Source organism: Pteronotus mesoamericanus, unplaced genomic scaffold (genome assembly GCF_021234165.1).
Source record: "Pteronotus mesoamericanus isolate MK-2021 breed Mesoamerican mustached bat unplaced genomic scaffold, CSHL_Meso_final contig_24, whole genome shotgun sequence".
In the NCBI taxonomy this organism is placed as follows: Eukaryota; Metazoa; Chordata; class Mammalia; order Chiroptera; family Mormoopidae; genus Pteronotus; species Pteronotus mesoamericanus.
In genome coordinates, this window is record NW_026555100.1 from 12001264 (window position 1) to 12024597 (window position 23334).

At 36.5% G+C, this 23334-nt stretch overlaps 1 protein-coding gene across 2 annotated transcripts in view; it reads left to right on the forward strand.

Annotated features, from left to right (window-relative positions):
* CTNNA3 (catenin alpha 3) overlaps positions 1-21127 on the forward strand; it is a 1483556-nt gene extending 1462429 nt beyond the window's left edge. For both annotated transcript variants that reach the window (XM_054572720.1, XM_054572719.1), the window contains exon 18: positions 20840-21127. In XM_054572720.1, coding sequence (XP_054428695.1) covers positions 20840-21127 — 288 coding nt within the window. The remainder of the gene's footprint in view (positions 1-20839) is intronic.
* The last annotated feature ends 2207 nt before the right edge of the window (positions 21128-23334 follow it).

Below are 23334 nucleotides of genomic sequence, written 5' to 3' on the forward strand. Positions count from 1 at the left end.
ACTTCATTTGACTCACACTATTTCTTTTTCAAAATATCTTCTTTGATCTATTGGTTTTCAGGAGCATGTGTATTAATCTTCACATTTGTGGATTTTTCTTTTTTTGTAATTAATTTTTAGTTTTATAACATTGTGGTCAGAAAAAATACTGGATATAATTTCAATCTTAAATTTATTGAGTTGTCTGTGATCCAACATAATCTATACTGAAGTATATTCCAAGTACGCTTGAGAAGTTTGTGTGTTCTGTTCCTATTAAATGAAATATAAATGTCTATTAAGTTCATCTGGATTAGCATGTAGTTTAAGTCTAAAGTTTTTTCTTTAATTTTCCATCTTGCTTATCCATCCATTGCATTCAATGGATTTGTGGTATTGTGTTCAGCCCCTAGATTTGAGCTAACTTAGAAAGCTGCACCTCAGGCAGCCGCTTTTAAGGTATACCGTCAGGCCTCCTTCAGGGAAAGGCTGGGGGATGGGCATCTCCGTCTGCTCCCTCTGCCCTGAGCCCTGGGGGCATAGCTGGTTAAGAACTATTTCTTTTCTAGTTCCTGTGGGACCTGCAAAGGCAAGTTCATCAGATACAGGTAATCAAGTGGTTTGCATTCTGGGTGGCAGGTGCAAAAGCCCGGCGCCAGACATATGCACAACTTTCCTCCAGGGAGACCCCAGCGACCTGGAGTGGGCCAGGTGAAGAAGGTGAAGAAGGTGCCCACTGGCCTCCCTAGACTCTGGGAAAGATCTCAGTCACCTCATCACCCAGAAAGATGTGTGTTAAATTAAAGCCCAGCCCTCGAGAATCAGTTTTTGAAATATGCAGATAGGCCCCTTTCAGAGAGGGCCCTGAAGATGACTGTTGCTGTTTGCTTCATCTGCGCTGAGCCCTGGGTTGGGGAGGGTTGGGGGCTAATCATAGCAAACCCGAGCAAACCCTTCAGTATTGTGTCTTTGTTTGCTGTACTCTGGGTCTCATGGATGCAAACCCCATTGGCTTTTAGAGCTAGGTGTTGGGTGTCCTGTTCCTCAGGTAGATGTCTTAAAAGTTAGAGCCGCATATGTGGGATCCAAAACCTTCACTCCTCAGGGAGAAGCCGTGAGTCATGAGTTCTCTCCTGATTGTGAGTCTCTATGTTAGTGTTACCAAATAATGGACCTGGGGGGGGGGGCAGGTGCTATTACCGAAACAACGCCCCCCCTTCCCCAAGGTCCCGAAGTTGTATGTCCTTTGCCCGTCACCCTTGAAATTATGGCTCTCAATGGCAGAGTTTGGTGAAAAGGAAAGGGACTATTTCTTCAAAAGTTACACAGGTTTGATGAATAGCTAAATGTTGCCCTTTAATCTCAAAATCCCTTTAAAACACCCTCCATTTAAAATACCCACCAACACACACAGTCCTGCCTTCCCCTCTTTGCTCAGTCAGGACAGTCAGGGGTACCGTCCTTCAGAAGAAAAAAGAACAGAAGTCCAAGGCTCAGCTAGGCAGGCCTCTCGCGGTTCTCAGCACCATCCACTGCATCGCCAGGGTCTCTAGTTCTTAATCCAAACCCTGTGTCACTTTTTTATGGCCCACTAGAAAGAGTCCTTTCTCCCCTTTTCTTCCTGTGTGGTCTTCCCATTATTCCCCAGAGTCTGTGTCCCTTTGTCTTTCCTGCAGGTCAGTCTCCCCTCTCTGTTACATTCTGTGTTAAAAGTTTTTCAGACCTTCCTGGTTAGCCTTGTTGCGATGCAAAATAACCCTCTTTGCATATGAGGTCTGAAGCTATCCTGTTATTGATATGCAAAATGACTCTCAATGGCCTTGCTCCAAGTCTCCTATCCCCTTGACAGCCTGTCTTGGGTCAGGGAGAATATAGTTTTCTTTGCATCCCAATTTCTGGACCCTGCTGCAAATACGCTGTGCCCTGTTACATTAGAACTGGGGTTTATGATGAGAGTGTGTCTCAGCCTTTCCTATGCATTTCGTGTAGTCATTTTCTCATTCACCAGATATGAGGGGTCATTCAGCTAGTGCCTAGATTTCTTTCAGAGGGAATTGCTCTACGTATAGCTGTAGGTTCCATGTGTCTGTGGGAGAAGGTGAATTCAGGAGACTCTTGTGTCAACATAGGGGAGCATAACTTCCTTATTTAACTTCAACTATATCTTAAAGATTTCATCTACAGATATAGTCACATTGTAAGTTAGAGCTTTAACATATTAGTTTTAAAGGGGCATAATTTAGTTTGTAACATGTGGTTACACAGATAATCTTCTGTGTGTATCAAGAAACAAAGCATGGAGAGAACAAAATTTAAGGAAACTAATTTAGTCATTGATACAACCTTTCATGATTTTCAGCTGTCTGTGAAGGGACCTAAAGAAAAAGGTAGTAATTAAGAATTAGCATTGTTAAACTAGTTGAGACCTTTTAAATAATCTAATCTAATCCATATACTGCATAAACAAAGAAGTTTGAGCTCAGAAAACTAAAATAACTAGGATAAAATTATTCAGTAGATGTAGTGAACATTAAAAATTTAGTCTCTTGACATGTGGTTAGAAAATTCTTTCTAATAGTCTATGTTGGCTGCTAGTTACAGATCAGAAATCAGAACGCGGTAATGAGAAATCTAAAAGGCAAAGTTAATAACACGCGAGCAGGGAAAGAGACTCAATGCCAAGCCAGTGAGCTACCTGGCAATGATGCCTTATCAGCCCCTGCATTTGTACAGAATTGGTTCCAGGTTCTGGGGTGAGCAAGCCCTAAAAGGTGAGGATATATTGGACACTGCCCCACAGGTTAAACAAATTCAGGGCTGGGGTCCAGGAAGATCATTAGATGAAACTGTTGGAAAATTTATAGATGAGAAGGTTATAAATCAGTCTTGCTTCTGTGGAGCCCTTACCAACCACTTTAAGCCTCTAATCATCTCACTGCCTAGTTAGTTCCAATAAATAGTCTCAAGGTTATAGAGGTGACCAGTCATTTCACGACAGGAGTCAAGTTTTTCATCATTTCTCTGATGTAAAAGAGAAAACCAAATTCTGCTGAGGAATACAGAAGTAATTATGTGTGCTCTTCCTGCTGCCATTAGTTAAACGAGACTTACTCATGTGCTTTGGTTTCAGATGGCTTATGAAGCATATTTAAGTATCAAAGTTAGGAAAGTGGAACAGAACATTCAGATTTCAGTTTTAATGGAGCCAAATACTTTAGAATATAGCATTCAACTAAATTCAGAGAGTTATTTATTTTCCAAACTCACCCAGGGATAACTTTATTACCTTAATTGTAGCATTTTTACTAAGACTGCTCTCAGCTGTTTTTCACCTTAAAAATCTTTTAAAATTCCTTAAAGAGAGTATTTTAACTAGCATCCCCCTTCTTTTAAATGTTCTTGGTTTCTATTTAGGCAACATTAAAAGAACCCATCAATGTGTTTTCTTTTGATATAGGAGAGTAAATCTGAACCTGCTTTGATTAAGTTAGAATTTCTCTTCCACTCCTTACTTTGATTATTGTAGCATGGCAAACATGCTTGCAAAGTGTCACAATTTCTTAGATTCATGTAATCAAAGGAATATTAGTCACTGCTTTAGGGTCTTTTAAAAATGTAATTACCACTTAAATGGGAGCCAACAATCAAATAAAATTAGTGTTTGTTTTATACAACATCTTTAGTTTCATATCTCTTTTTTTCCCCAGTGGGGATTGGGGCAAGTAATAGCCGTTCACTGTGGCAAGTGCTGCAACGGAAGTGTGCGCAGGGGAAAGCAGAGAGCATGAGGGAGGGGCGACAGTCTCCGCCTGAAAGGGGAGGACGGCCTGGTGCAAATGATGCCCCTCTCACCGCACAACGGCAGGATTAGTTCAGCTGAGTCTTAAAGAATAAGGATCCATTCCGGAAGAACTTTTAAAACAGAGGCAAACATCCGCAAAGGTATAGGGACATGGTTTTCATTGTAGGCTATGAGGAAAAAAAGCTGTAAATGGTTGGATTGGTGGAAAATAAGGTTGGCAAAGTCATTTGAGAGCATGACATGCTCATCACTTGTGACTTCATTCTACGGTTATTTATGCTGCACTGAAGTTTATAAAACAGAATAATTATCAGAATTGTATTTTAGAAAGATAATTCTGTATACAGTTTGAAGGGTGCATTAAAGAAAGGGGGAAACTCCAGGAGAGTAATGATATAGGCTATTTCAATGGTTCGTGTAAAAGGGATATTAACGTGAATTAATGAAGTGACTGCAAATTCTAAGAAGGAGGTTTAGATTTAAGAGAAACTTAGGAAATAAAAGGGATATATTTTGGTGACTGTGAGCAAAGCAGACACAGATTTTGGGGCCATTACATGAGTAGTTAATCATTTATATACATATACAGTGAATGCTCTGTGCAGGGTATTCGTCCAAGTTTTAACATATGTGTATAACATATAACTTTTTTAATTGTCATGTCAACTTTATTAGATATAATTATTATACCAGTTTTTCAGAGGAGAAAAACCGAGGAACAGAGAGATTATATAAATCATCTGAGTTCATTCAGTTAAGAAATGGCAAATATGAGTTTCGAACATAGGCCTTTTCTTCTAAAAAATAGGTTTTTGTCACTGTTAACCATTATGCTGTCTACCTGGAGAGAAAATGCGTTGTATTTGGGATTATTAAAGCACATCCATATGTAAGTGTCCAACAAGTAATTGGAGATATGATAATGAAAGCCAAAAGAGATGTCAGGGCTCAAGGTAGAGGCCTCTGGAACATTTCAGTATGTAAGTGTTAATTGAAGTCTTAGACATGTCCAAGAAATGACACATGCTTCTATTTATCCAAATGAGAGAAGCAGGGAATTCAAAATAGCATGGCATCAGAAATCTATAGAGGTAGCCCCTTTCATGATGTTAAAACAATAGCTACTTTATTGTTTAATTAATAAGTTTGGTTACATAATTTGTTTGTGTTTGAAACAGTTATTTGAACAAAATATTTCTGACACATATAGTACACACCTGCATTCTAACTGCATTAATCCCAGATACAAAGAGCAAATTTAAGTAAATTGACAATACTAATCAAAATTTAGTTTTTAGTGAATCTAGATTTTATCAACTAGGGTAATCGCTCTTCTAAATCTAGGCGCAAACTCCCTAAACAAAATTTTACTATTGATGTGAGACAAATGTACAGAGTCATTTGCCTTTGTTGGTGAATGAACATTTTGAACAGTAAATTGTAAAGCCTCAGGCCAAGATATATCAGATACATGGTCAAAGAAGCAGAGTTGATATTTAATTTTCATGTTGCTCTAAAACTTTATCCTCTAAACTCTAAACTCTCTTTTCCACAGCTCATCTCACTTCTTTGTCAGTTCTAACAGAATATGCATTCATGAAGGCTGAGCTATAACTTGATTGTATCATTATCCATAAAAGTTCATCTACTGGAGATATCCCTGGGATTCTCTATGCAGTTCAAAAGCTTTTCCTTAAGTTAGAATGGATGTTGCCCATTACCCTGAGATTTATCCAATATATAGAGTGACCTTATTATTATTATTTTGTTGAACTGATAGGACAAAATAATGAAAAACCCAGAAACATTATCATCAAGCAAATTTAGCATTAGTTTATCTGCATTGTCTGTAACATTGTTAAGGGAGGCTTTCTTTATATGCAATAACATTTTGAATAAAACTTCTTCACAGCTAAAGAAACCATCAACAAAATGAAAAGGGAACCAACTGTAAGGGAGAACATCTTTGTCAATAATACATCTGATAAGGGTTTAATCTCCAAAATGTACAAAGAACTAATACAACTCAACATCAAGAAGACAAACAATACAATTAAAAAAATGGGCAAAGGAGTTGTATAGATACTTCCCCAAAGAGGACATATAGAGAGGCAACCCATAGACATATGAAAAAAATGCTCAACATCATTAATCATCAGAAAGAGATGCAAATTAGAAACACAGTGAGATATCACTTCACAACTCTCAGAATGGCTATCAGAAATAAATCAACAAACAACAAGTACTGGCAAGGATGTGGAGAAAAGGGAATCCCTTTTGTACTGTTGGTGGGAATGCAGACTGGTGCAGCCACTGTGGAAAACAGTACATAGTATCCTCAAAAAATTAAAAATGGAACTCCCTTTTGACCCAGTGATTCCACATCTGAGAATATACCCTGAGAATCCCAAAACACCAATACAAAAGAGTATATGTACCCCTATATTCATAACAGCACCATTTACAATAGCCAGTATCGGGAAACAGCCTAAGTGCCCATCAGTACATAAGTGGATAAAAAAGCTGTGGTACATTTATGCAATGGGATACTACACAGCAGTGAAAAAGAAGGAACTCTTACCTTCTGTGACTGCGTGAATGGATCTGGAGAATATTACGTTAAGTGAAATAAGCCAGTCAGTAAAAGACAAATACCACATGATCTCATTTATATGTGGAATCTAATGGACACAATAAACTAATGAACAAAATAGAAAAGGAACATAGATACATGGAACAGACTGACAGCTGCCAGAGGGGTCAGGGTGGAGTGGATAACAGATGATCAAGGGATTAACCAAAGAGTATTTATGCATGACCTACGGACATGGACAATACCATGAGGGCTGATGAAGGAAGGGGAGAGGCAGAGGTTGGGCGTAGGTGGGAACAGCTGTAATAGCATTAACAGTAATAAATAATAAATAAATAAATAAAATTTAAAACTTTTGTAAAATGAAAAACAAACATTTTCCATTTGCCAAAGTTCTAGCACCATTTAGGTTACTTTGTCACTTCCTTTGATTAATTCAAATAAATCAACACAATTGGGCATAATTACCAGATAGCTTAAAAGAGAACAATTCAGAAACATGACATGATTATAAGCAGAACCATGAAATAAAATACAAATGCAGGTTAGTATAAATTACCCTCATAGTATTGATATATATATTCCTGAGAACCTTGAAAGTAAAAGGAGTCTAGAAAAATTTATTTTATCATCTCCTGGCAAAAACTTATTTATTTTTCCTTAAAATGTCAAAAGATTAGTGTTGTAGCCAAAATTTTCTAGGTCTGCACAACCCAAGACTTATACATATGGTATGATCTTGACAAGAATGACTCAAACCTCACTGGCTTGTACAACTCTTGGGACTTGAGCTGCTATGGGAGTGTATGGAAGGGGTATTCCTATGTGCTCTAAAAAATGTAAACTCTTCTGGCATTGCTACGTCTCTGCTTCTCAGCCTTTCGCTCTCAGTGATGCTGTGCTTCTGATTGGTGCTGAGATCTCCAGTTCTGTAATGCTAGTCCCCAGATTCTGCTCTGAAAACCCACACAGCTCCATAAAATGAATGATTATCCTTTATAGGTCCCCAGTCAATGTTAACGCAAAGTGGAAACCCTGCCCCCCTGGTACCTACTAAACTCTTTTCACATAAGTGCACTTGCCTTTGTTCCTTGTGTCTTGCCCTCTTTCCATTCTCCCAGAACTTTTACTCTCTGCTCTTTTAGTGACTTCTCTGTCCATATTTTGACATTTCTTTCTCAGAGTATTGTTGAACAATTTCTCAATACCAAGTTCATTGGATGAATACCTATAGCCACTGTTTTCATTAAAATTATAGATTGCTTTAAAACATGGATTTTGGAGTTGGAAATAGATATGAATTAGATGAGTATGGTGAGATTACATAAGTAAAATAGTTTGGGGTTCAAATTGCAGAGACAGGATAAACAAGGTGTAGGTAGCAATAACAAGTAGAGTGGACATGCTAAGTAAATACATAATCTAGAAGATCAAGAAGAAGCTAAGGCAAATTGAGTACCCATAGTATGAAACCTACAGTGAGGAGTGTCTGTGCATTCTTGAACAAATAATGCTGAAGGGAATTAGCTACAACCAATGTTTCCAAGATGGTTGGAATGTGGAATACCTCCTAGGAGACTGCTGACATCCCCTTCATCTGAACGATTTTGAGCTGGGCATAGAGAAGTGGCAACAGCATTCAAAAACAGGAATGCTTTTGATCATAAATGACAAAATTTACTATCAGTAATTTAAACCATAACAAGTGCAGATAATGGTTCCTCCAAGGTATGATAATGTCATCAAACTTGGATTCTTTCCATGTTTTCCTCTCTTCATTATCTATACCTTGTGATCCCTTATAAGTTTAATATAGATGCAGCAGCTCCAAATTTCACTTTTTTATACAACTATTTTTAGGATGTGGAAAAAAAGAGCTTTCTCTTTATATGACATGATCTTTTATTACAAAAAGAATCTTTCTCAGAACCACCCCAGAAAACATTCCTCTCTCAGTTAGTTGGGAGAGGGTCACATGAAACATCCCTAGACCAATCGGTTGTAAAGAATAATAGACTAGTCATGATTTATCCCTCAAGGTTGGGTAAATTCCTGAACAAGACCAGTGTTTAGTTGTCAAGGAAGAATGAGGAAATGGTTACTGGACACTTAACCACTAGTGTCTGCCACAAAAGACATTTTTGTAAGATGAACCAATAAGAATTGAATACTTACTAAATGTATAAGAGAGATTACTAAAAATAATTTACACCTTGAATTTTGGATCTTATTAAAATGTCTGTATGGTTATTTCCTATTGTTGTTGTGGGGAATATGAAGGATAATAACCTGCTTAGTCTCAGTCTTCAGTTCCTAGAGAAGAATATCTCAAACTTTTAAATTTTATTTTCGTTTTAGTTTTTCTGCCATGACACACATTCTCATGCAGAACATATTTCTTATCACCAGACCCACTTCACTCAACACTGTATTGATAAAGTGGGCTTCTAGCTTGATTCCTGGGAGACTAGTTTAAGCTCTCCTCTTTTCTTTCCCACTCCAGGAAGTATATCAGAATGTATGTGAGTGAAAGGATATAATTAGAGGGATAACCTTGAAGCCACTGTAATTTGTAGGAAAACAGTAAATCATTCTCTAACTTTAGTATTTGAACTATTATTACTACCAAATTATGGACCTTGTGACATATGTCACAAGTAATTGCAATACACCAGTGTGTCCGGACCCCTAGGTCAAAAGCTTTGATCTAGAGGACAACCCTCTTCTTTCTTTGTGACCACTGTGTTTTTGCAATTATGCTGTTCCATTTCTTGGACCAATGGGTATTTAAATTGAATGGTGAGATTAAAAAAAGAGAAAACCATGTGCATCTGAAGTGAGAAACACACACACACACACTCCAACAACATCCAGTTCATTGCTGAGCATGTAATTAACACTTAAAAATCAGAGTCTACAAATATAGAGATTTACCTATAAGTTCAAACAGTTTCTATCACAAAAATCAATTACATTGTAGGAAGGGAAATATTGTGCAGTCACATTTGGCACATGTTTCTGGGAGACAAGATCTAGACTGAGTGGCGATTACTAAGAGGTAAATGTTCGAGGATTAAGACAAAAAGTCTCCCTAAGAGGAGAAATAAGAGGTCTGTCTGGAAAAAGTCCAGTCATTTTTAATATAATGAGAGCGGTTTGCAGACATTGATGTAACCTGGCAGTCACAGTGAGTGGCCCATGCATAAACAATGACAGCCACACTGTACTGGTCAGTGGGGGTGGTACATGCTGTTGGGTGAGCATGTGTACTGTGTGCCCATAGTCACATCCAAAATGACTGAATGAGTAAAGCAACTAATCTGCATAAAATTTTGTGTTAAGCTTGAACACCTCTCTGCATAAAGTATTCAGGTGATTGAGAGGCTGCGGCTATAGGCAACTGGCGACTGGCAGCTTCATCACAACAACAGACTCATTCATGCATCATGTCTCATGCAGAGTTTCTTGATGAAACATCAAATTACCCAGCCCCTCTACAGCCCAGATTTGCTGCCCTGTGACTTCTGGCTTTTCCAAACTAAAAACTAAAATAACCTTTTCTTTTTTTTTTTTTAAATGAAATCTTACCATTTAAAAAAAATTATTTTATTTTAGACAGAGGGGAAAGGAGAGAGAAAAACATCAATGTGTGGTTGCCTCTTACACGTCCCGTACTGGGGACCAGGCCTGCAGCCCAGGCATTTTCCCTTACTGGGAATTGAACCGGCGACTCTTTGGTTCGCAGTCCAGCACTCAATCCACTGAGCCACACCAGCCAGGGCTAAAATAACCTTTGAAGGGGAAGAGATTTCAGACTATTGATGAAACTAAGGAAAATATGACAGGGCAGCTGATGGTAACTGGGAGAACTGTGTGAGGTCGCAAGGTGCCTACTTTGAAGGGGACTGTGGCATCATTGTCCTATGTACAATGTTTCTTGTATCTTGTGTCTTCTTTAATAAATGTCTCTGTCTTTCATATCACATGGCTAGATGCCTTCTGTACAGACCTTGTATATTAGTGCAAAATACTTGTAGTCAAATAAGAAGAGTGGGCTGGGAGATCTAAGCCAGAGCAAAAACAGTCTCAAATGCAAAGATTTTCACTAAATTAAAAAACATTTTTTTTTCCTTGAGAGAGAAGCAGTACAAGATGGTTGAAATAGCAAGAGGCTTGCCATTACACTTACCTGAGGTTAACCCCAGTTTTAACTCTTGCTGCCTGTGTGACCGTGGGTAAGGCACTGAATTCCCTGAGCGCAGTTCTTAGATTCCTTATCTCGTATATTGGCAAAACAATACCTACCTCACAGGGTTGCTATTAGGGTTATAGAAAATATTTTAAGGCATATGGCCTGGATATGATTTTCAAAATGGAGGCCATTATTACAACTTTATCTTTCTTCACTCTTTGACTTTTGCAATGACCATTGGGAAAGAAATGTTGTATTAAAAACCTTGATCATTATAGTAATGACAGTGAATCAGTGTCCATACAATACATTGTGCTACGTACTTCATCTGTTCTCATGACAGTCCTAAAAATGATTTTCCATTTCACCGGGGAGAAAACTGAGACTTTGAGAGAAAAATTGTTTTTCTGATTTAGGTAGTCTCCAGAGTCCATATTTTTAACGACTCAGCTCTACTTTCTTTCTCTCCTCTCCCCCAACACGCCTACACACCTATAAAGTCACTGTGTGGGCTCTATTCTTTAAATTCACACAAAGGCTAAAATCACAGTGATTAAAAACCACACATGGCTTCATGCTCCTACTGAATCCGGTGCCTGGGGATTTACTTTAGATACCTACTGCTTTGGGGCCAGAGCTTGCTGCCAATAAAGTTTCTCATTTTCTAAGCAGCTGGGAGAGCAACAACCAGCTGGCTGAAATATGTTTGAATCTCATCCCCTCAACCAGGAGACAGCTGTGCTTATCTATAGGAAGACTCTGGAAAATTGTTTTGTGTTTTATAAGACACTCTAGGCAGGATGAGAGAGATTTCTGATTTGAAAAGAGACTAAATACAAGAACAGAACTTTTTAGTATTTGCCCATTGTAGACACTTTCTAACCTCTGACATTTACTCACATATAAAGTTTGCGAGCCTCAGATAAATAGAAGACAGTCGTTTTAAAGACACTTTAATTGTTTTCCTCAAGGTGCAATTTTTACACCTGACATAATCCATGCCTCACATCTGAGATAACAGCATTTTGTTGCTCCAGGCTTCTCCTGGGATAATTTCTGAAGCACAGTTCTGTCTTGTTACCTGCTGCCCTTTCCTTCTAGTGTGTGAATGAAACAATAATTGTATAAATTAATGCTGCTGCCTCTAATTCTAGATTTAAACCACTGACACAGTACATAATCGTACTGTCTGTAGGTCAAAGATAGCACCCAGATTTACCAATTAAATGAGACTGTGGGAAGCATAGGATGTTAAAGTAACACACAAGAGTTCAGAAAACTGGCAGCTTTATCAGACGTTTTGTTACTGCAATTGTCTAAAGCTAGTCATGTTCTCAGTATAGCTCTGACTTTATAGATAGTTGTGAAATTCAGTTTTTAATTTAAAAATAGAGCCCAGCAGGTGGCTCTCTCTATGGAGCATGTCTTTGCCTTTTCTCACCCCCTTCCTCCAGGTGTGTTTTCCTTGCTTCTTTCTCTCTCTCCTCAATTCCAAAGGGCCCTTCTTTTGCCTCTGTAACTTGTATCTTGAGCCCAGTTTTTCCGCAGCTCACCTTTTCTACCTTTGTGACTTTCCAACTAAACTTTCTCTTATGGTTTAAAAAATTAAAAAAATATATAAATAGAGACTAATACTATATTTTATAGAGTCATGGTAAACCATGGTCAAATTTCTAAAGACTTGAAAAACTTGGTAACATAGGAGATCTGCAACATGAGGCAGAATTTTAGATGCACTTTAAAACAACAGGGAAGCTCACATTTTACTTAAAAACAGAAAGCCATATTCCATATATAAGTATTTACAATGCATATGTGTGTGTGTGTGTGTGTGTGTGTGTGTGTGTATATATATATATATAGTAACATAGGTAAAGTTTATTTAGGTACCACCATCAGACCCCATACTCTTGTAGCTTTTATTTTCATAATAAAATATTGAAATTTGTCTAGAGAAGCACAGGCATGTTTGAAGGCATCTTGAAGAGCATAAGTGTATAAAACAAGCCTTGAGAGATAATCTAAAAAACAAACTAAGTGAACAAGAAGAACAGAGACAGAACCATGGATATGGAGAGTGTTTTGATGGTTGCCAGATGGCAGGGGGCTATCGGAGAATGGGTGAGGAGGCGGGGGGATTAAGAAGTACAAATAGGTAGTCACAGAATAGCCATGGAATTGTAAAGTACAGTACAGAAAATGGAGTAGCCAAAGAACTTATACACATGACCCAGAGACATAACAATGGTGCGGAGATTGCTTGAGGGATGGGGGTGCTGGGTGGAGGGGGGCACAGGAGAAAAATTGGGACAACTGTAATAGCATGATTAATAAAATATAATAAAAAAATAAATAAAAGTCCTGAGAGCTAAAGAAACCATCACTTTGTCATATTTTATTTCACAAAAAATTGAGGTAGGGAAAATAACTTCTTGATTTTGTGTAAAAATTTCTTGGATTGGATGAGGAGCACATGTGAACTTTCTTTTTCAAACACACACAATATTATAGTCACAGATATGGAAAGGTAAGTACAATGAGATTTCATGATAAAACTATGACATATTGAAACTGGGGCAACATGCTTGCTTATGCAGAAATCTCATTTCGCCGGACATAATTACTTTGGTCTCAGAATCTTCCCCGATCCAAGATTTTTTTGTCTACTGGTTTTCAGCTAGATTTAACCAAAAGGAGAAAATTGGCAGACTATTAGCAAGCAATCATCCACTTTTGGTGTTTTAGCTGCTTGTCATGCTTCGTTTTTTTCTGTCTCCTCCAGTATTAGGAATGGTTTCAGTTCATGCTGATGGCGAGTTGAGGGTTGCCTCAGAATCATCAATTTCCTGTATTAAATTTAATCTTTGAAACACCTGGAATAGTTTCTATTTTCCCCATTGGATCCTGATTGATATAGTCACTAGAAAATTGTGATGAGCAGAGCAGGACTCATGCTAATTTGAAAAGTGTGTAACCTCTGTGTGTGTATATATGTGTGTGTTGGGATGACAAAGAGATGTAGTTCTTACCTCTTACCTCTTATCATCAAGAAATGTTTGTGTGCTTTTCCTGGCTTTTAAAACATGAGTAGGATTTGTTCTCAGTTTTGATCCATAAAAATCTCTAAATTATCATATTATTTGTCAGTTCACTTTATAAGCTTATAAAAACCATAGCTTTATTATGAGCCTGTACATATATGTATAAAGCCCTAGCCAAGTCATCACGCTTAATCTTAACAACCAACCCTGAAATGTATTTTAATTGTAGTTAAACGTAAAGAATACAAAAGCTCAAATAAGCTAATTAACTTCTGCCCAGGTTACATATCTAAAATATGGGGAAGTTGGGGTACAAATATAGGTTATTTACTAGAAAACTGATGTTTTGTCTTGGGCTAATGGACATATTTTTTATTGATATATTACATTAGAATCATTAAGAGTGATGTTAATCTAACTGTGGGAACTTGGAATTTTCTGATAAACATGTCTTTCAACAGATTTTGTTTAGAGTTTTAAATATAAATATTGAGAAGCATCATTTGATTATGGAATTTTGTGCCATTCCTAGATGCCAAAAACTTTCTGTTTTATGGAGCTTGAGTACAGGTGTCTGGGAAATATTGTTTAGGGGAAGACTAGAAAAGAATAATTGAGACCATCTGTCTTAAAAAATATTTTGCATATGGTTTCTGTACTTATAGTTCTGTAACTTATTTAAATATTATTTCAAGAAATTTAGTTATTTGCCAAATATCTCCTGTTACATGCCTCAAGTAATTATACAGCTTGAAAAAGACAGTATATTTCTTCTACATAAATCTTATTGCCTTAAGATGACTCTAATCTTAGATGAAACATAGATTGCTATAGCAACATATGAAAAGGCAATCAGGCCTTGGGTAGGGACCATGGAACACTTTCCTGAGAAAGTGATCTTAGTGTGGGCATGAAGGAGGAAGTGGGGGTTCCCTAATGAAAAGGGAAGAGGTTATTCATCCCTAGGCAGAAGTAGTGATTTGTTAAAAGACTTGAAAGTGAGAAATATATGTGGCATATTTTCAAACTGAAATATTTTAGTTAGTTTAGTTTAATTATATGATTGGACCATATAATATAAAAGGAAGAAATAAAGTTGACTAAACAGGAAGAGACAAGATCTTATTTAAGGCTCTGCAGCCTGTAGCAAAAAATGTTGAGAATGAAGATATATTTTAAAGTTCAATGAAAATCCATTGCAAAACAAATGGATTTTTTGAGAGATCATTGTTGCATTATTATAGGGAATGGAGCCAGAGAGGAGCAAGAATGCAGAGACAGAAGAACCCAGACACATATTATCATTGTCCAAGTTAGAGAAGCTAATGGCCTGCTCTAGATTGCCCATAGTAAAGAAGGGGAGCTATTGATGGATTGGACTGAAAGGCCTTGGTGACTGACTAAATGTGCTTGGTAAAGGAGAGTGGTGAGTCTAAGGTGACTTTCAGTTTTACTTAGACTTATTGATGTTGTCTTAACTAAGATAAGGAATGTTATAATTCAGGTAACAATGAGATTTTGAGATTAATAAGCATAATTATAAGTAAAGTAGTGGTAATATTATAGCCTTGTGAGTCCATTAGTAGGTTTAGACTAAAGAAAAATATAGAGAGCTTAAAACCCAAATATTTTCAATATAGGTAATTTCTTTTAAAAATCTGTTTAGACACAAAGAAATGAGTTAATCAAGTATTGAGATAAAATTAGGTTCTTATTAGTGGTTTGAGGTGGATAATAAAAACATTGATTTAGATAATGTGTTTTTGCTAACAAATATATTTAAGCATTTCCTGTGGTATACAACTACCACTGTTAGATCAATATAGAGATGTAAGTTGGAGACTATGCAAATATTTAGATTTTTTTGAAATAGCTATTTATGCTGTCACTTGTTATGTATCAACATATATATATAATGAATACCCTTTCATTTTGCGTGTGCTAGCTAACATTATTTCCAAACAGTTTAACTGAGAACTTTATTTTTTTTAAGATTTTATTTATTTATTTTTAAAGAGAGGGGAAAGAAAGGAGAAAGAGAGGGAGAGAAATATCACTGTGTAGTTGCCTCTTGCGTGCCCCACACGGGGACCTGGTCTGCAACCCAGGCATGTGCTCTGACTGGGAATCAAATCGGCGACCCTTTGGTTCTCAGCTGGCACTCAATCCATGGAACCACATCAGCCAGGGTGTCTGAGAACTTTAATACTAAGTGAGGGTTAAACAAAAGCTCTAGGGTCAGCAGACCAAATCCTGATTTCTATTGTGAAGCCAAGGTAAATAAGTTGATTTAATTTTAGTTGAGAATAAGAAAAAAAGTTTGGTTTGTATTTACTCCAGGACACATTTTAAAGGTGAAATAAATGCTATGCAATTCCATGTTGCAGAAGCTATATTATGATTTTCTTATGTTTTTTCTTTGTTTTATTGACATGTTTTTTAAATTCACATTTAAAAATTTTAAACTGTCTTGTTAGAAAATATTCTTAATGTAGAAGTCTTTAAATGGTTTGAGTCCTAAAACAATATGACTATTTGTATGTGCTATTTTGAAAAAATTGCTGCATTGAAAATGATGGAGTATAAACACTATCAAACCACCATCCAAACAAAATACCTTAGCAAGTAAGATACCCTTATTTTAATTACTCCCAGTATACATCACAAAAATTCTATAACCTTCCCAAAGCAGTTGTTGGATAGTCAATTTTTTAAATTTTAGATATTATATTAATGTTAGTGTGACTGTTCCAACTATTTAATATATGAAAATAAAGGCATGCTGGTAGTGACATATTACTGAAAGGCAGGGTTGCAAAGGGGTAAGAACACCAGGTATTTGAACCAGACTTCCTTGGCTCAAATTCCAGCTCTTTCACCTAATAGTATTTGTCTTGAGCAAGCTACTAAACTGTCAAGTTCTATTGTTCCCTCATCTATGAAATGGAGATAATAGTAGTATTTACCTCATAAAGTTACTGTGAGTTAATTTATGTCAACTGCTTAGAACAGCACCAACATATAGGAAGCACACAATAGATTATTAGCAATTTGTATAATCTGTTATACTGGGAGTCACACATTTGCCTTTCAAGTATTGCATTTGTACAACTTAGAGATCCCTGGAGTCTTTAAGTTCAGGTAAGCATTGAGACTCACAAGAATATCATAGGATACACTTGGCAACCGTTCACTCCGAAAGCTATAGGACAGGAAATACATCCTTCCAGACAACAGCAGGCCTGTCTCTACAGTAGTCCTAGCAGCAGTTGCTGGCATGGCAGTTCTCGCAGGTGCTGGGAAACAACGTTTTCCCTGGGCAACAGCCCAGGTACAAGACGATGAGATTCACATCAATGGGAATGAGGTTCACTTGAGCTTATCCTCATGCAAACCTATGTCTGCTGAAGGACTTGTGACCAGAATATGGGGTCTTAGTGTAGTATAGTATAAGTACAAGACATTCTGCTGTTCTGACATAGTATAGATGAGAAACTTAGAAAATCAAAAAGGAAAAACTGGGATCTTTGTTTACCCAATGTTTCTCTTGATTACCAATAATTAAAATAGGATTTTAACAATGGTTTTCCAGCAGACAGTCCAACCTGATATAGTTATCAAGGCTTACCTCACAGAAATTAAATGTTGGCTTTTGTAAAAAGATCCAGAAGGTCTATGAACACTAGTCACATGGATGAAAAGTTGGCATTTTATCAGGAAAAAGACAATACCTTTTATAGTTATTAAGCTCCTCTGTAGCAAAGGATTGTAGACATATCTCTAAGTAAGACTGAGCCTTTTGTCTGAAGACATTCTTAGAAGTGGAAAAATTCAAACTGTAGCTTAACTGGAATCAGAGTACATATCACAGAAGAGGCATTGCAGTAAAATGAAGTAAGTTTCTTTCATGACTCTATTTAGATGGCTATAATTTGGGTTGTTACAAATGCATCTTGCACTTAAAATAAGAGCTAATTTACTGAACATAATACTTGATATTTTTTTGGATCCTCAAAAACCAACAAATAAACAAGAAACAACAAAAACCCAGAGTCAGAGCTTCCCAATTTATGTTTGGGCATAGACAATACTGAGAAAGTTGTTGTGCCATTAATAGACCAGCAAGCTCAGTTATTTTGAAACACACCAGGTTGTAAGAAAAAGCGTAGGTCACTGATATAGAAAGGGCGGCTATCTTCCTATTTACTGATTTATCTAGGATACAGGCCTTTAAATTAAGTCAAAATCCTCTTTGAAAAGTTATTTAAAACCTTCTCCCCCGTTATGAAAAGGGAGTTGGGGGGATAGGAAGCTGCTTATATGTATGAACATGCATATTTACATGTTAACTTTAGGAGGTTTGAAGGTTTTAGAAGCCGTTTTTATTTTCATTTGAAACCTTGAACTCTTCATGTCAATCAGACAGGAGTGTCACCAAATATTAGGGGAAATGGTTCCTTCTATGGTAAACATTTCAAGTTACATTTGCTAGAAGAATCTTCAGTTTGGAAAGTAATTTATAATGGTAAAAAAAAAATGGGGGACCTAAGTTTTGTAGTCTGATTACTTTACAGTTCTTTAGAGTATATTAATATTCTTTTCTTGCATAGGTACATTTGTGAAATTCAGAAAACTTTGTTTAATAAGTTGAACACAAAAGCCCTACTGTGATGCATTACCCTATTCAAATTTGCCTTTGATTTCACAGAACAAATTCTATTGAATCCTTCTCTTGAAAGTACTTCTACTTCATGAAAATAGACCTGGATAAAAAGATGTACATAATTTTTTGCAGACATAAAACTATGCAGTTATTTCCTATGAGTAGGTAGGAGCCAATGCTGGGGCCTCCAGCAAAACTCCCTACCCATTGCCTGGCTCGGATGTGACCTGGCTAGTAGCAGAGTCATGCCTCAAGCACACATAGCTCTTAGACCCAAAGATCCTCATAGAATGTCTGACAAGCTTTCCTCATGAAATAACAGTGTTCTTGTAGCAACTGCCCCAATATGTCTGCAAAACTAGTCTTCATGCTTTCCTAAAGGGATAATTTGTCCTGTGGTTATTTTTCTTTGAGTGACCCTGAGGAGTTTTACAATGGCCATTTAGGATTTTTAATATAAAAACATTTGTCAGAGACCAGCATAAAAGATCACAATGGTGCTAACAGGGCTTTGTTGATTCAGTGAGGAAAGGAGACAAGCTAGTTCCCACATTTTAAGGCATGGATTGCACTTAAACATCCTCTCTAGACTACTGGTTTATACATACCACTCATATGAAAAAATCAACAGGTAATGAAATAAATGCAGTCTATACATGACAAGATTGATGAGTCAAAAGGAGGACTGGAGAATGTAAGTTTTAGGGTAGGAGAGCCAAAGCCACTGGTGAAATCCTAAATGCTGGCAGGCCCCTGGGACCTTCTTCAGTGGCAGGCTTATGCTAACATAGAGACCTCGGAGTAAGCCACGTATTTTCATGGTTGAGAGAGAAACTTACCAAGTATCCTCAATACTACTCATGGTAATTCATAAGTTAGAAAATACTTCTTTTTATGGTGAGATTGGAAACAAATGGGATCCAGGAGGTTTTTAATGAAAATTACTAATTATTAAAGCACAGATTTTAGCCTTCAATCTGTCCATAGAGTAATGTTAATAACAAAGTGTGTCATTCTGTCAAAAGTCTAGTTTCTTTTGATTCATGAACAGATTTAGAAGCTCTAAGTGTCCTCTGAAATACATGAGTGCTTCATGAAATCCTGTTTAATGTTTGCAAAACATTTGTCATTCCTGCCACATGCACAGATTTTACATTTCTGGCTTCAGTACACAAAAAGACTTGAAGATGTATAGTTGTCTAGTATTACTGCCTTTCAAATTACATATTTTTGTTGCTACCTTTTCAAAGAATTTCAGGCTTGGCATATAATGGAGCTAATTTTTTTTTTTCCTCTGGGAAGCAGCTAGCAAGACCACTGCCCTAGACACATACCTCAGCTCACTACTTTCCTTCACTCATTTATTCTGTAGGTAAGATGAGAGTCTGCAAACTGCAAAGATAGAGTACTCAGGGTAGGCAGCTGCAGATGGCTTTTAGTAACTACAGAGCTGGTGTTTGAATCTCAACCCTGACAGCACACATCACAGGAAGGCAACAGAGAAGGCATATCTTCCTTTGTGAGTAGGTTGTAGATGACAATCTGTCAAACTAAAATAATGGAAGAAGCATTAATTGTATAAAAATGAATCAACTTAGCTTAGCTCTAAGGTATTTTCCAAGATTCTAGGAACTTTGCCCCATTTTTCCCAGAGATTGTTTTATGGACAACGCAGACAACATAACAATTAAAAACAGAATCATGTGGGAAAAGATTTCTTGTAGTAATATCATTAGTGCATCTTCATAATTAAGCAGTTTTCTCTGTCTTCACAATGTTATTAAATAATAATCAATTACTTGGTAGCCACTCTACTAGTTATTTATCCACATTATTTAAACTTAATAAGTATTTTTTCTAGTTTAATATCTGAGAAAACCAGGATGCAAATAGTTAAATGATTTGTCCAAGTTATCAAATGGCAGGCTTGGAATTTAAACCTAACTTTTATAAGCCTTGGCCTTTTCTACTTTAACACATTGCGTGATATGTTGAAAAGTTCTGTGTTTAATAAAAAAAATGTTTTAGGTAAAATTAGTTGGGAAATACTCATGAAAGTAAGTGGTATACATGTATGTATATATTCATATGTATGTATGATATTTAGCTTAAACTATAAATTCCCAGAGAGGAAGAGTTTTCAGTTGTTGTTCTTATAAAATTACTTATACATAGTATAAACTTTATTGTGGATAGTCATTTCTTAGAGAAAGGGCTTAGTATCACCCCTAAAAATAGGGAGATCCATTTCAAAGAAAGCAATGAGCATCTAGACCTTACATAGAATTTATAGAATCCATTTCACTGAAAACCAAGAGAAAGAAGTTAATCTAATATGTCATCTTAAAAGATAAAATATAGATCTATTTGTTCAGAAGATAAATGGATAAATGCCCAAATATAAATGGATAGATTGATGTAGATCATTATACATACATATATATATAAAATGGGAATTAACTCATTCAGTCATTCAAAAGTAAAGTGAAACCTTTTAGTTTCAATAATATTAAGCCTCTTTAAATGCCCGGTTGCATTCTTGAGTAATATTTCTTTTCCCCCCCTACAGTTGGACAGCGTCACCTCCCTAATCCAAGCAGCGAAAAATTTAATGAATGCTGTAGTGCAAACAGTGAAAATGTCTTACATCGCCTCAACCAAGATCATCCGAATTCAGAGTCCTACAGGGCCCCGGCACCCAGTTGTTATGTGGAGAATGAAGGCTCCTGCAAAAAAACCTTTGATTAAAAGAGAGAATCCAGAAGAAACATGTGCAGCTGTCAGACGAGGTTCAGCAAAGAAAAAAATCCACCCAGTGCAGGTCATGAGTGAATTTAGAGGAAGACATGTCTACTGAAACCACTATTCGACACTAATGTCTGTATTACAAAGTCCTGGCTAAACACACTGCTTTAATTTTATACTTGATTAGTACTATAAGTTCACTAGCTTTTAGAGTTTAATCCATGAGTAATGTAAAACATTGCGGCCTGAACCAACATGAGCAACATATATTTGGGATCATGTCATTGTCATCTCTGTAAACCTAGAAAGAAATTGATGTATGTTTGTTGAATGAATGAAAACTTCAGGTGCCATACAGCATTTCCCATCACAAAGAATATTTTACATTTATTACCAAATGAACACAGGAGATTCAAGTGAGCCTTATTCATTGGTAATAGCTTAATTACATTCACCCTTTTACCTTTAAATTAAAACATTGACATAAGCTCTTGGTTTTCAATGAAAACAAAAGACCTCATAATATATTTTTCTGTTCAATTTTCCTTTACTTGACCTGACCTGACAGAGATATGTGGTTCCTACTATGGTGAAAAAAAAATCCATCTCTACATGTCTATATCTGTTGTCAATTGATTAGGCTAACATCCATCAGAAACTAATCAAGCTTGAACAGTCAAGTTACATCCTGGATTTTTAAGATCAGCGTCGATTATTAATGAAGCAATTTATTAACATAAAGTTTACAGCGAGCTTTGATACCAAAAGTGTGCCTTTTAGAGTCCCATTGTGTTTAGCAATTTTGCACATTGAGAATTGGTTTTAAATAGATTCATTGTAATTCAGTCATGGAGGAGGAGTTATTACCCCCTTGGTGAAACGAGACATCTAACTATGTCCCTGAGTGAATTGTGCCAACAGAAGTGTATGTAGCTCTGCATGACTCTAAAAATTCATTTTTATCAGCCTGCAATTATAATTAAAAGGAAAAGACCAGTTTGACAAACATTTGGCATTGAGTAAAATACAAACCATGTAAATTGTATCATTGAATTATGAAGAAGAGTTAATGGCAATGAAGCTGGAATGATGTTTAATAACATTCTTTTAAATAAAAGTCATTGAGGTTTTTTTAAAAACACTGTGCTCGCTATGCACAGTCCCAGTCACTGTGCTCACCCCTAGCTGAGTTTGTAATGAACTTCATAATACAGAGTCTTTTTTTATTCTTTGGAGGATTTGAATTTCAGTTTCACTTTTTCTCACACATAGAGTTCCCATTCACAGAATTATTTTTATTGTTGTTCAAGTATAATTGTCCTCAATTTCCTCCCACAACTCCCCTCCACCCACTCCACCCCCACCTCCCACCCTCGAACCAGCCCCTTTGGCTTTGTCCATGTGTCCTTTATACATGTTCCTTGATGGCCCTTCCCCTATTCACTGAATTTTAAATGTGTTCCCTATTAAAATGATACTATAATTGTAACTGAACTTTGTACAACAATATCATTAATGAGTTGTTTTAACAACCACGGTCATCTTCATTTAATGAAGTAAAATTCAAATGTGCAACAGGAACTGATGATAGGATGACCAGTCTGGATAGGATGACCAGTCTGAGTGTAAGAGTGTGTGAAACATAAAATTCATAAAAGTTGAGAGCATGATGTACATGGTGTCTTGAGCAAAATGGTATGGGAAAAACATTTATTTCATAGGCTATCATTAATTGTGGGAAAATGTTAACTCTCTTTTATCCTAATACATTATTTTATTATATAACATGGGGTTGCCAAGCACATGGACTTCCCAGGAGGTAAAAGCAATAAGCTCCTCCCTGTCCTGAACTGTGCATTGGTCCACAATAATTATTCTGTACAGAGTCCATAAAGAGAAGGCAGTGCAAAAGAGAATTAAGAAATTCAGATAATTCTGTGTTCCAGAACTATCTAGATAAATAAGGCAAAATAGAGACTTTTCGTTCATTGAAATTGTACCATGATTTTCTGCTCTAAGAGTAGACACTACAAGACTAACATCTATGACATGTCCTTTTCTCAGGCAGAAGTAAAAAATTATCATTGATTTGAGAAAATAAATTTTTAAGATATCACCATACTTGTAGCTGCACATCTTAGTTCTTAAAGCCTCATGCTCAAGAATCACAGGAGCCCAGTTTAGAAAATCTAATATCCATTTGATCCTGCGTCAGCTTTCCACAGGTTGGAATTTAAAAGGAAGCATTAAGTACTGAAAGAACAGAAAAAACTTGAAATTATTCAATTACCAAATAACCCCTATATCTTTAAAAAACAA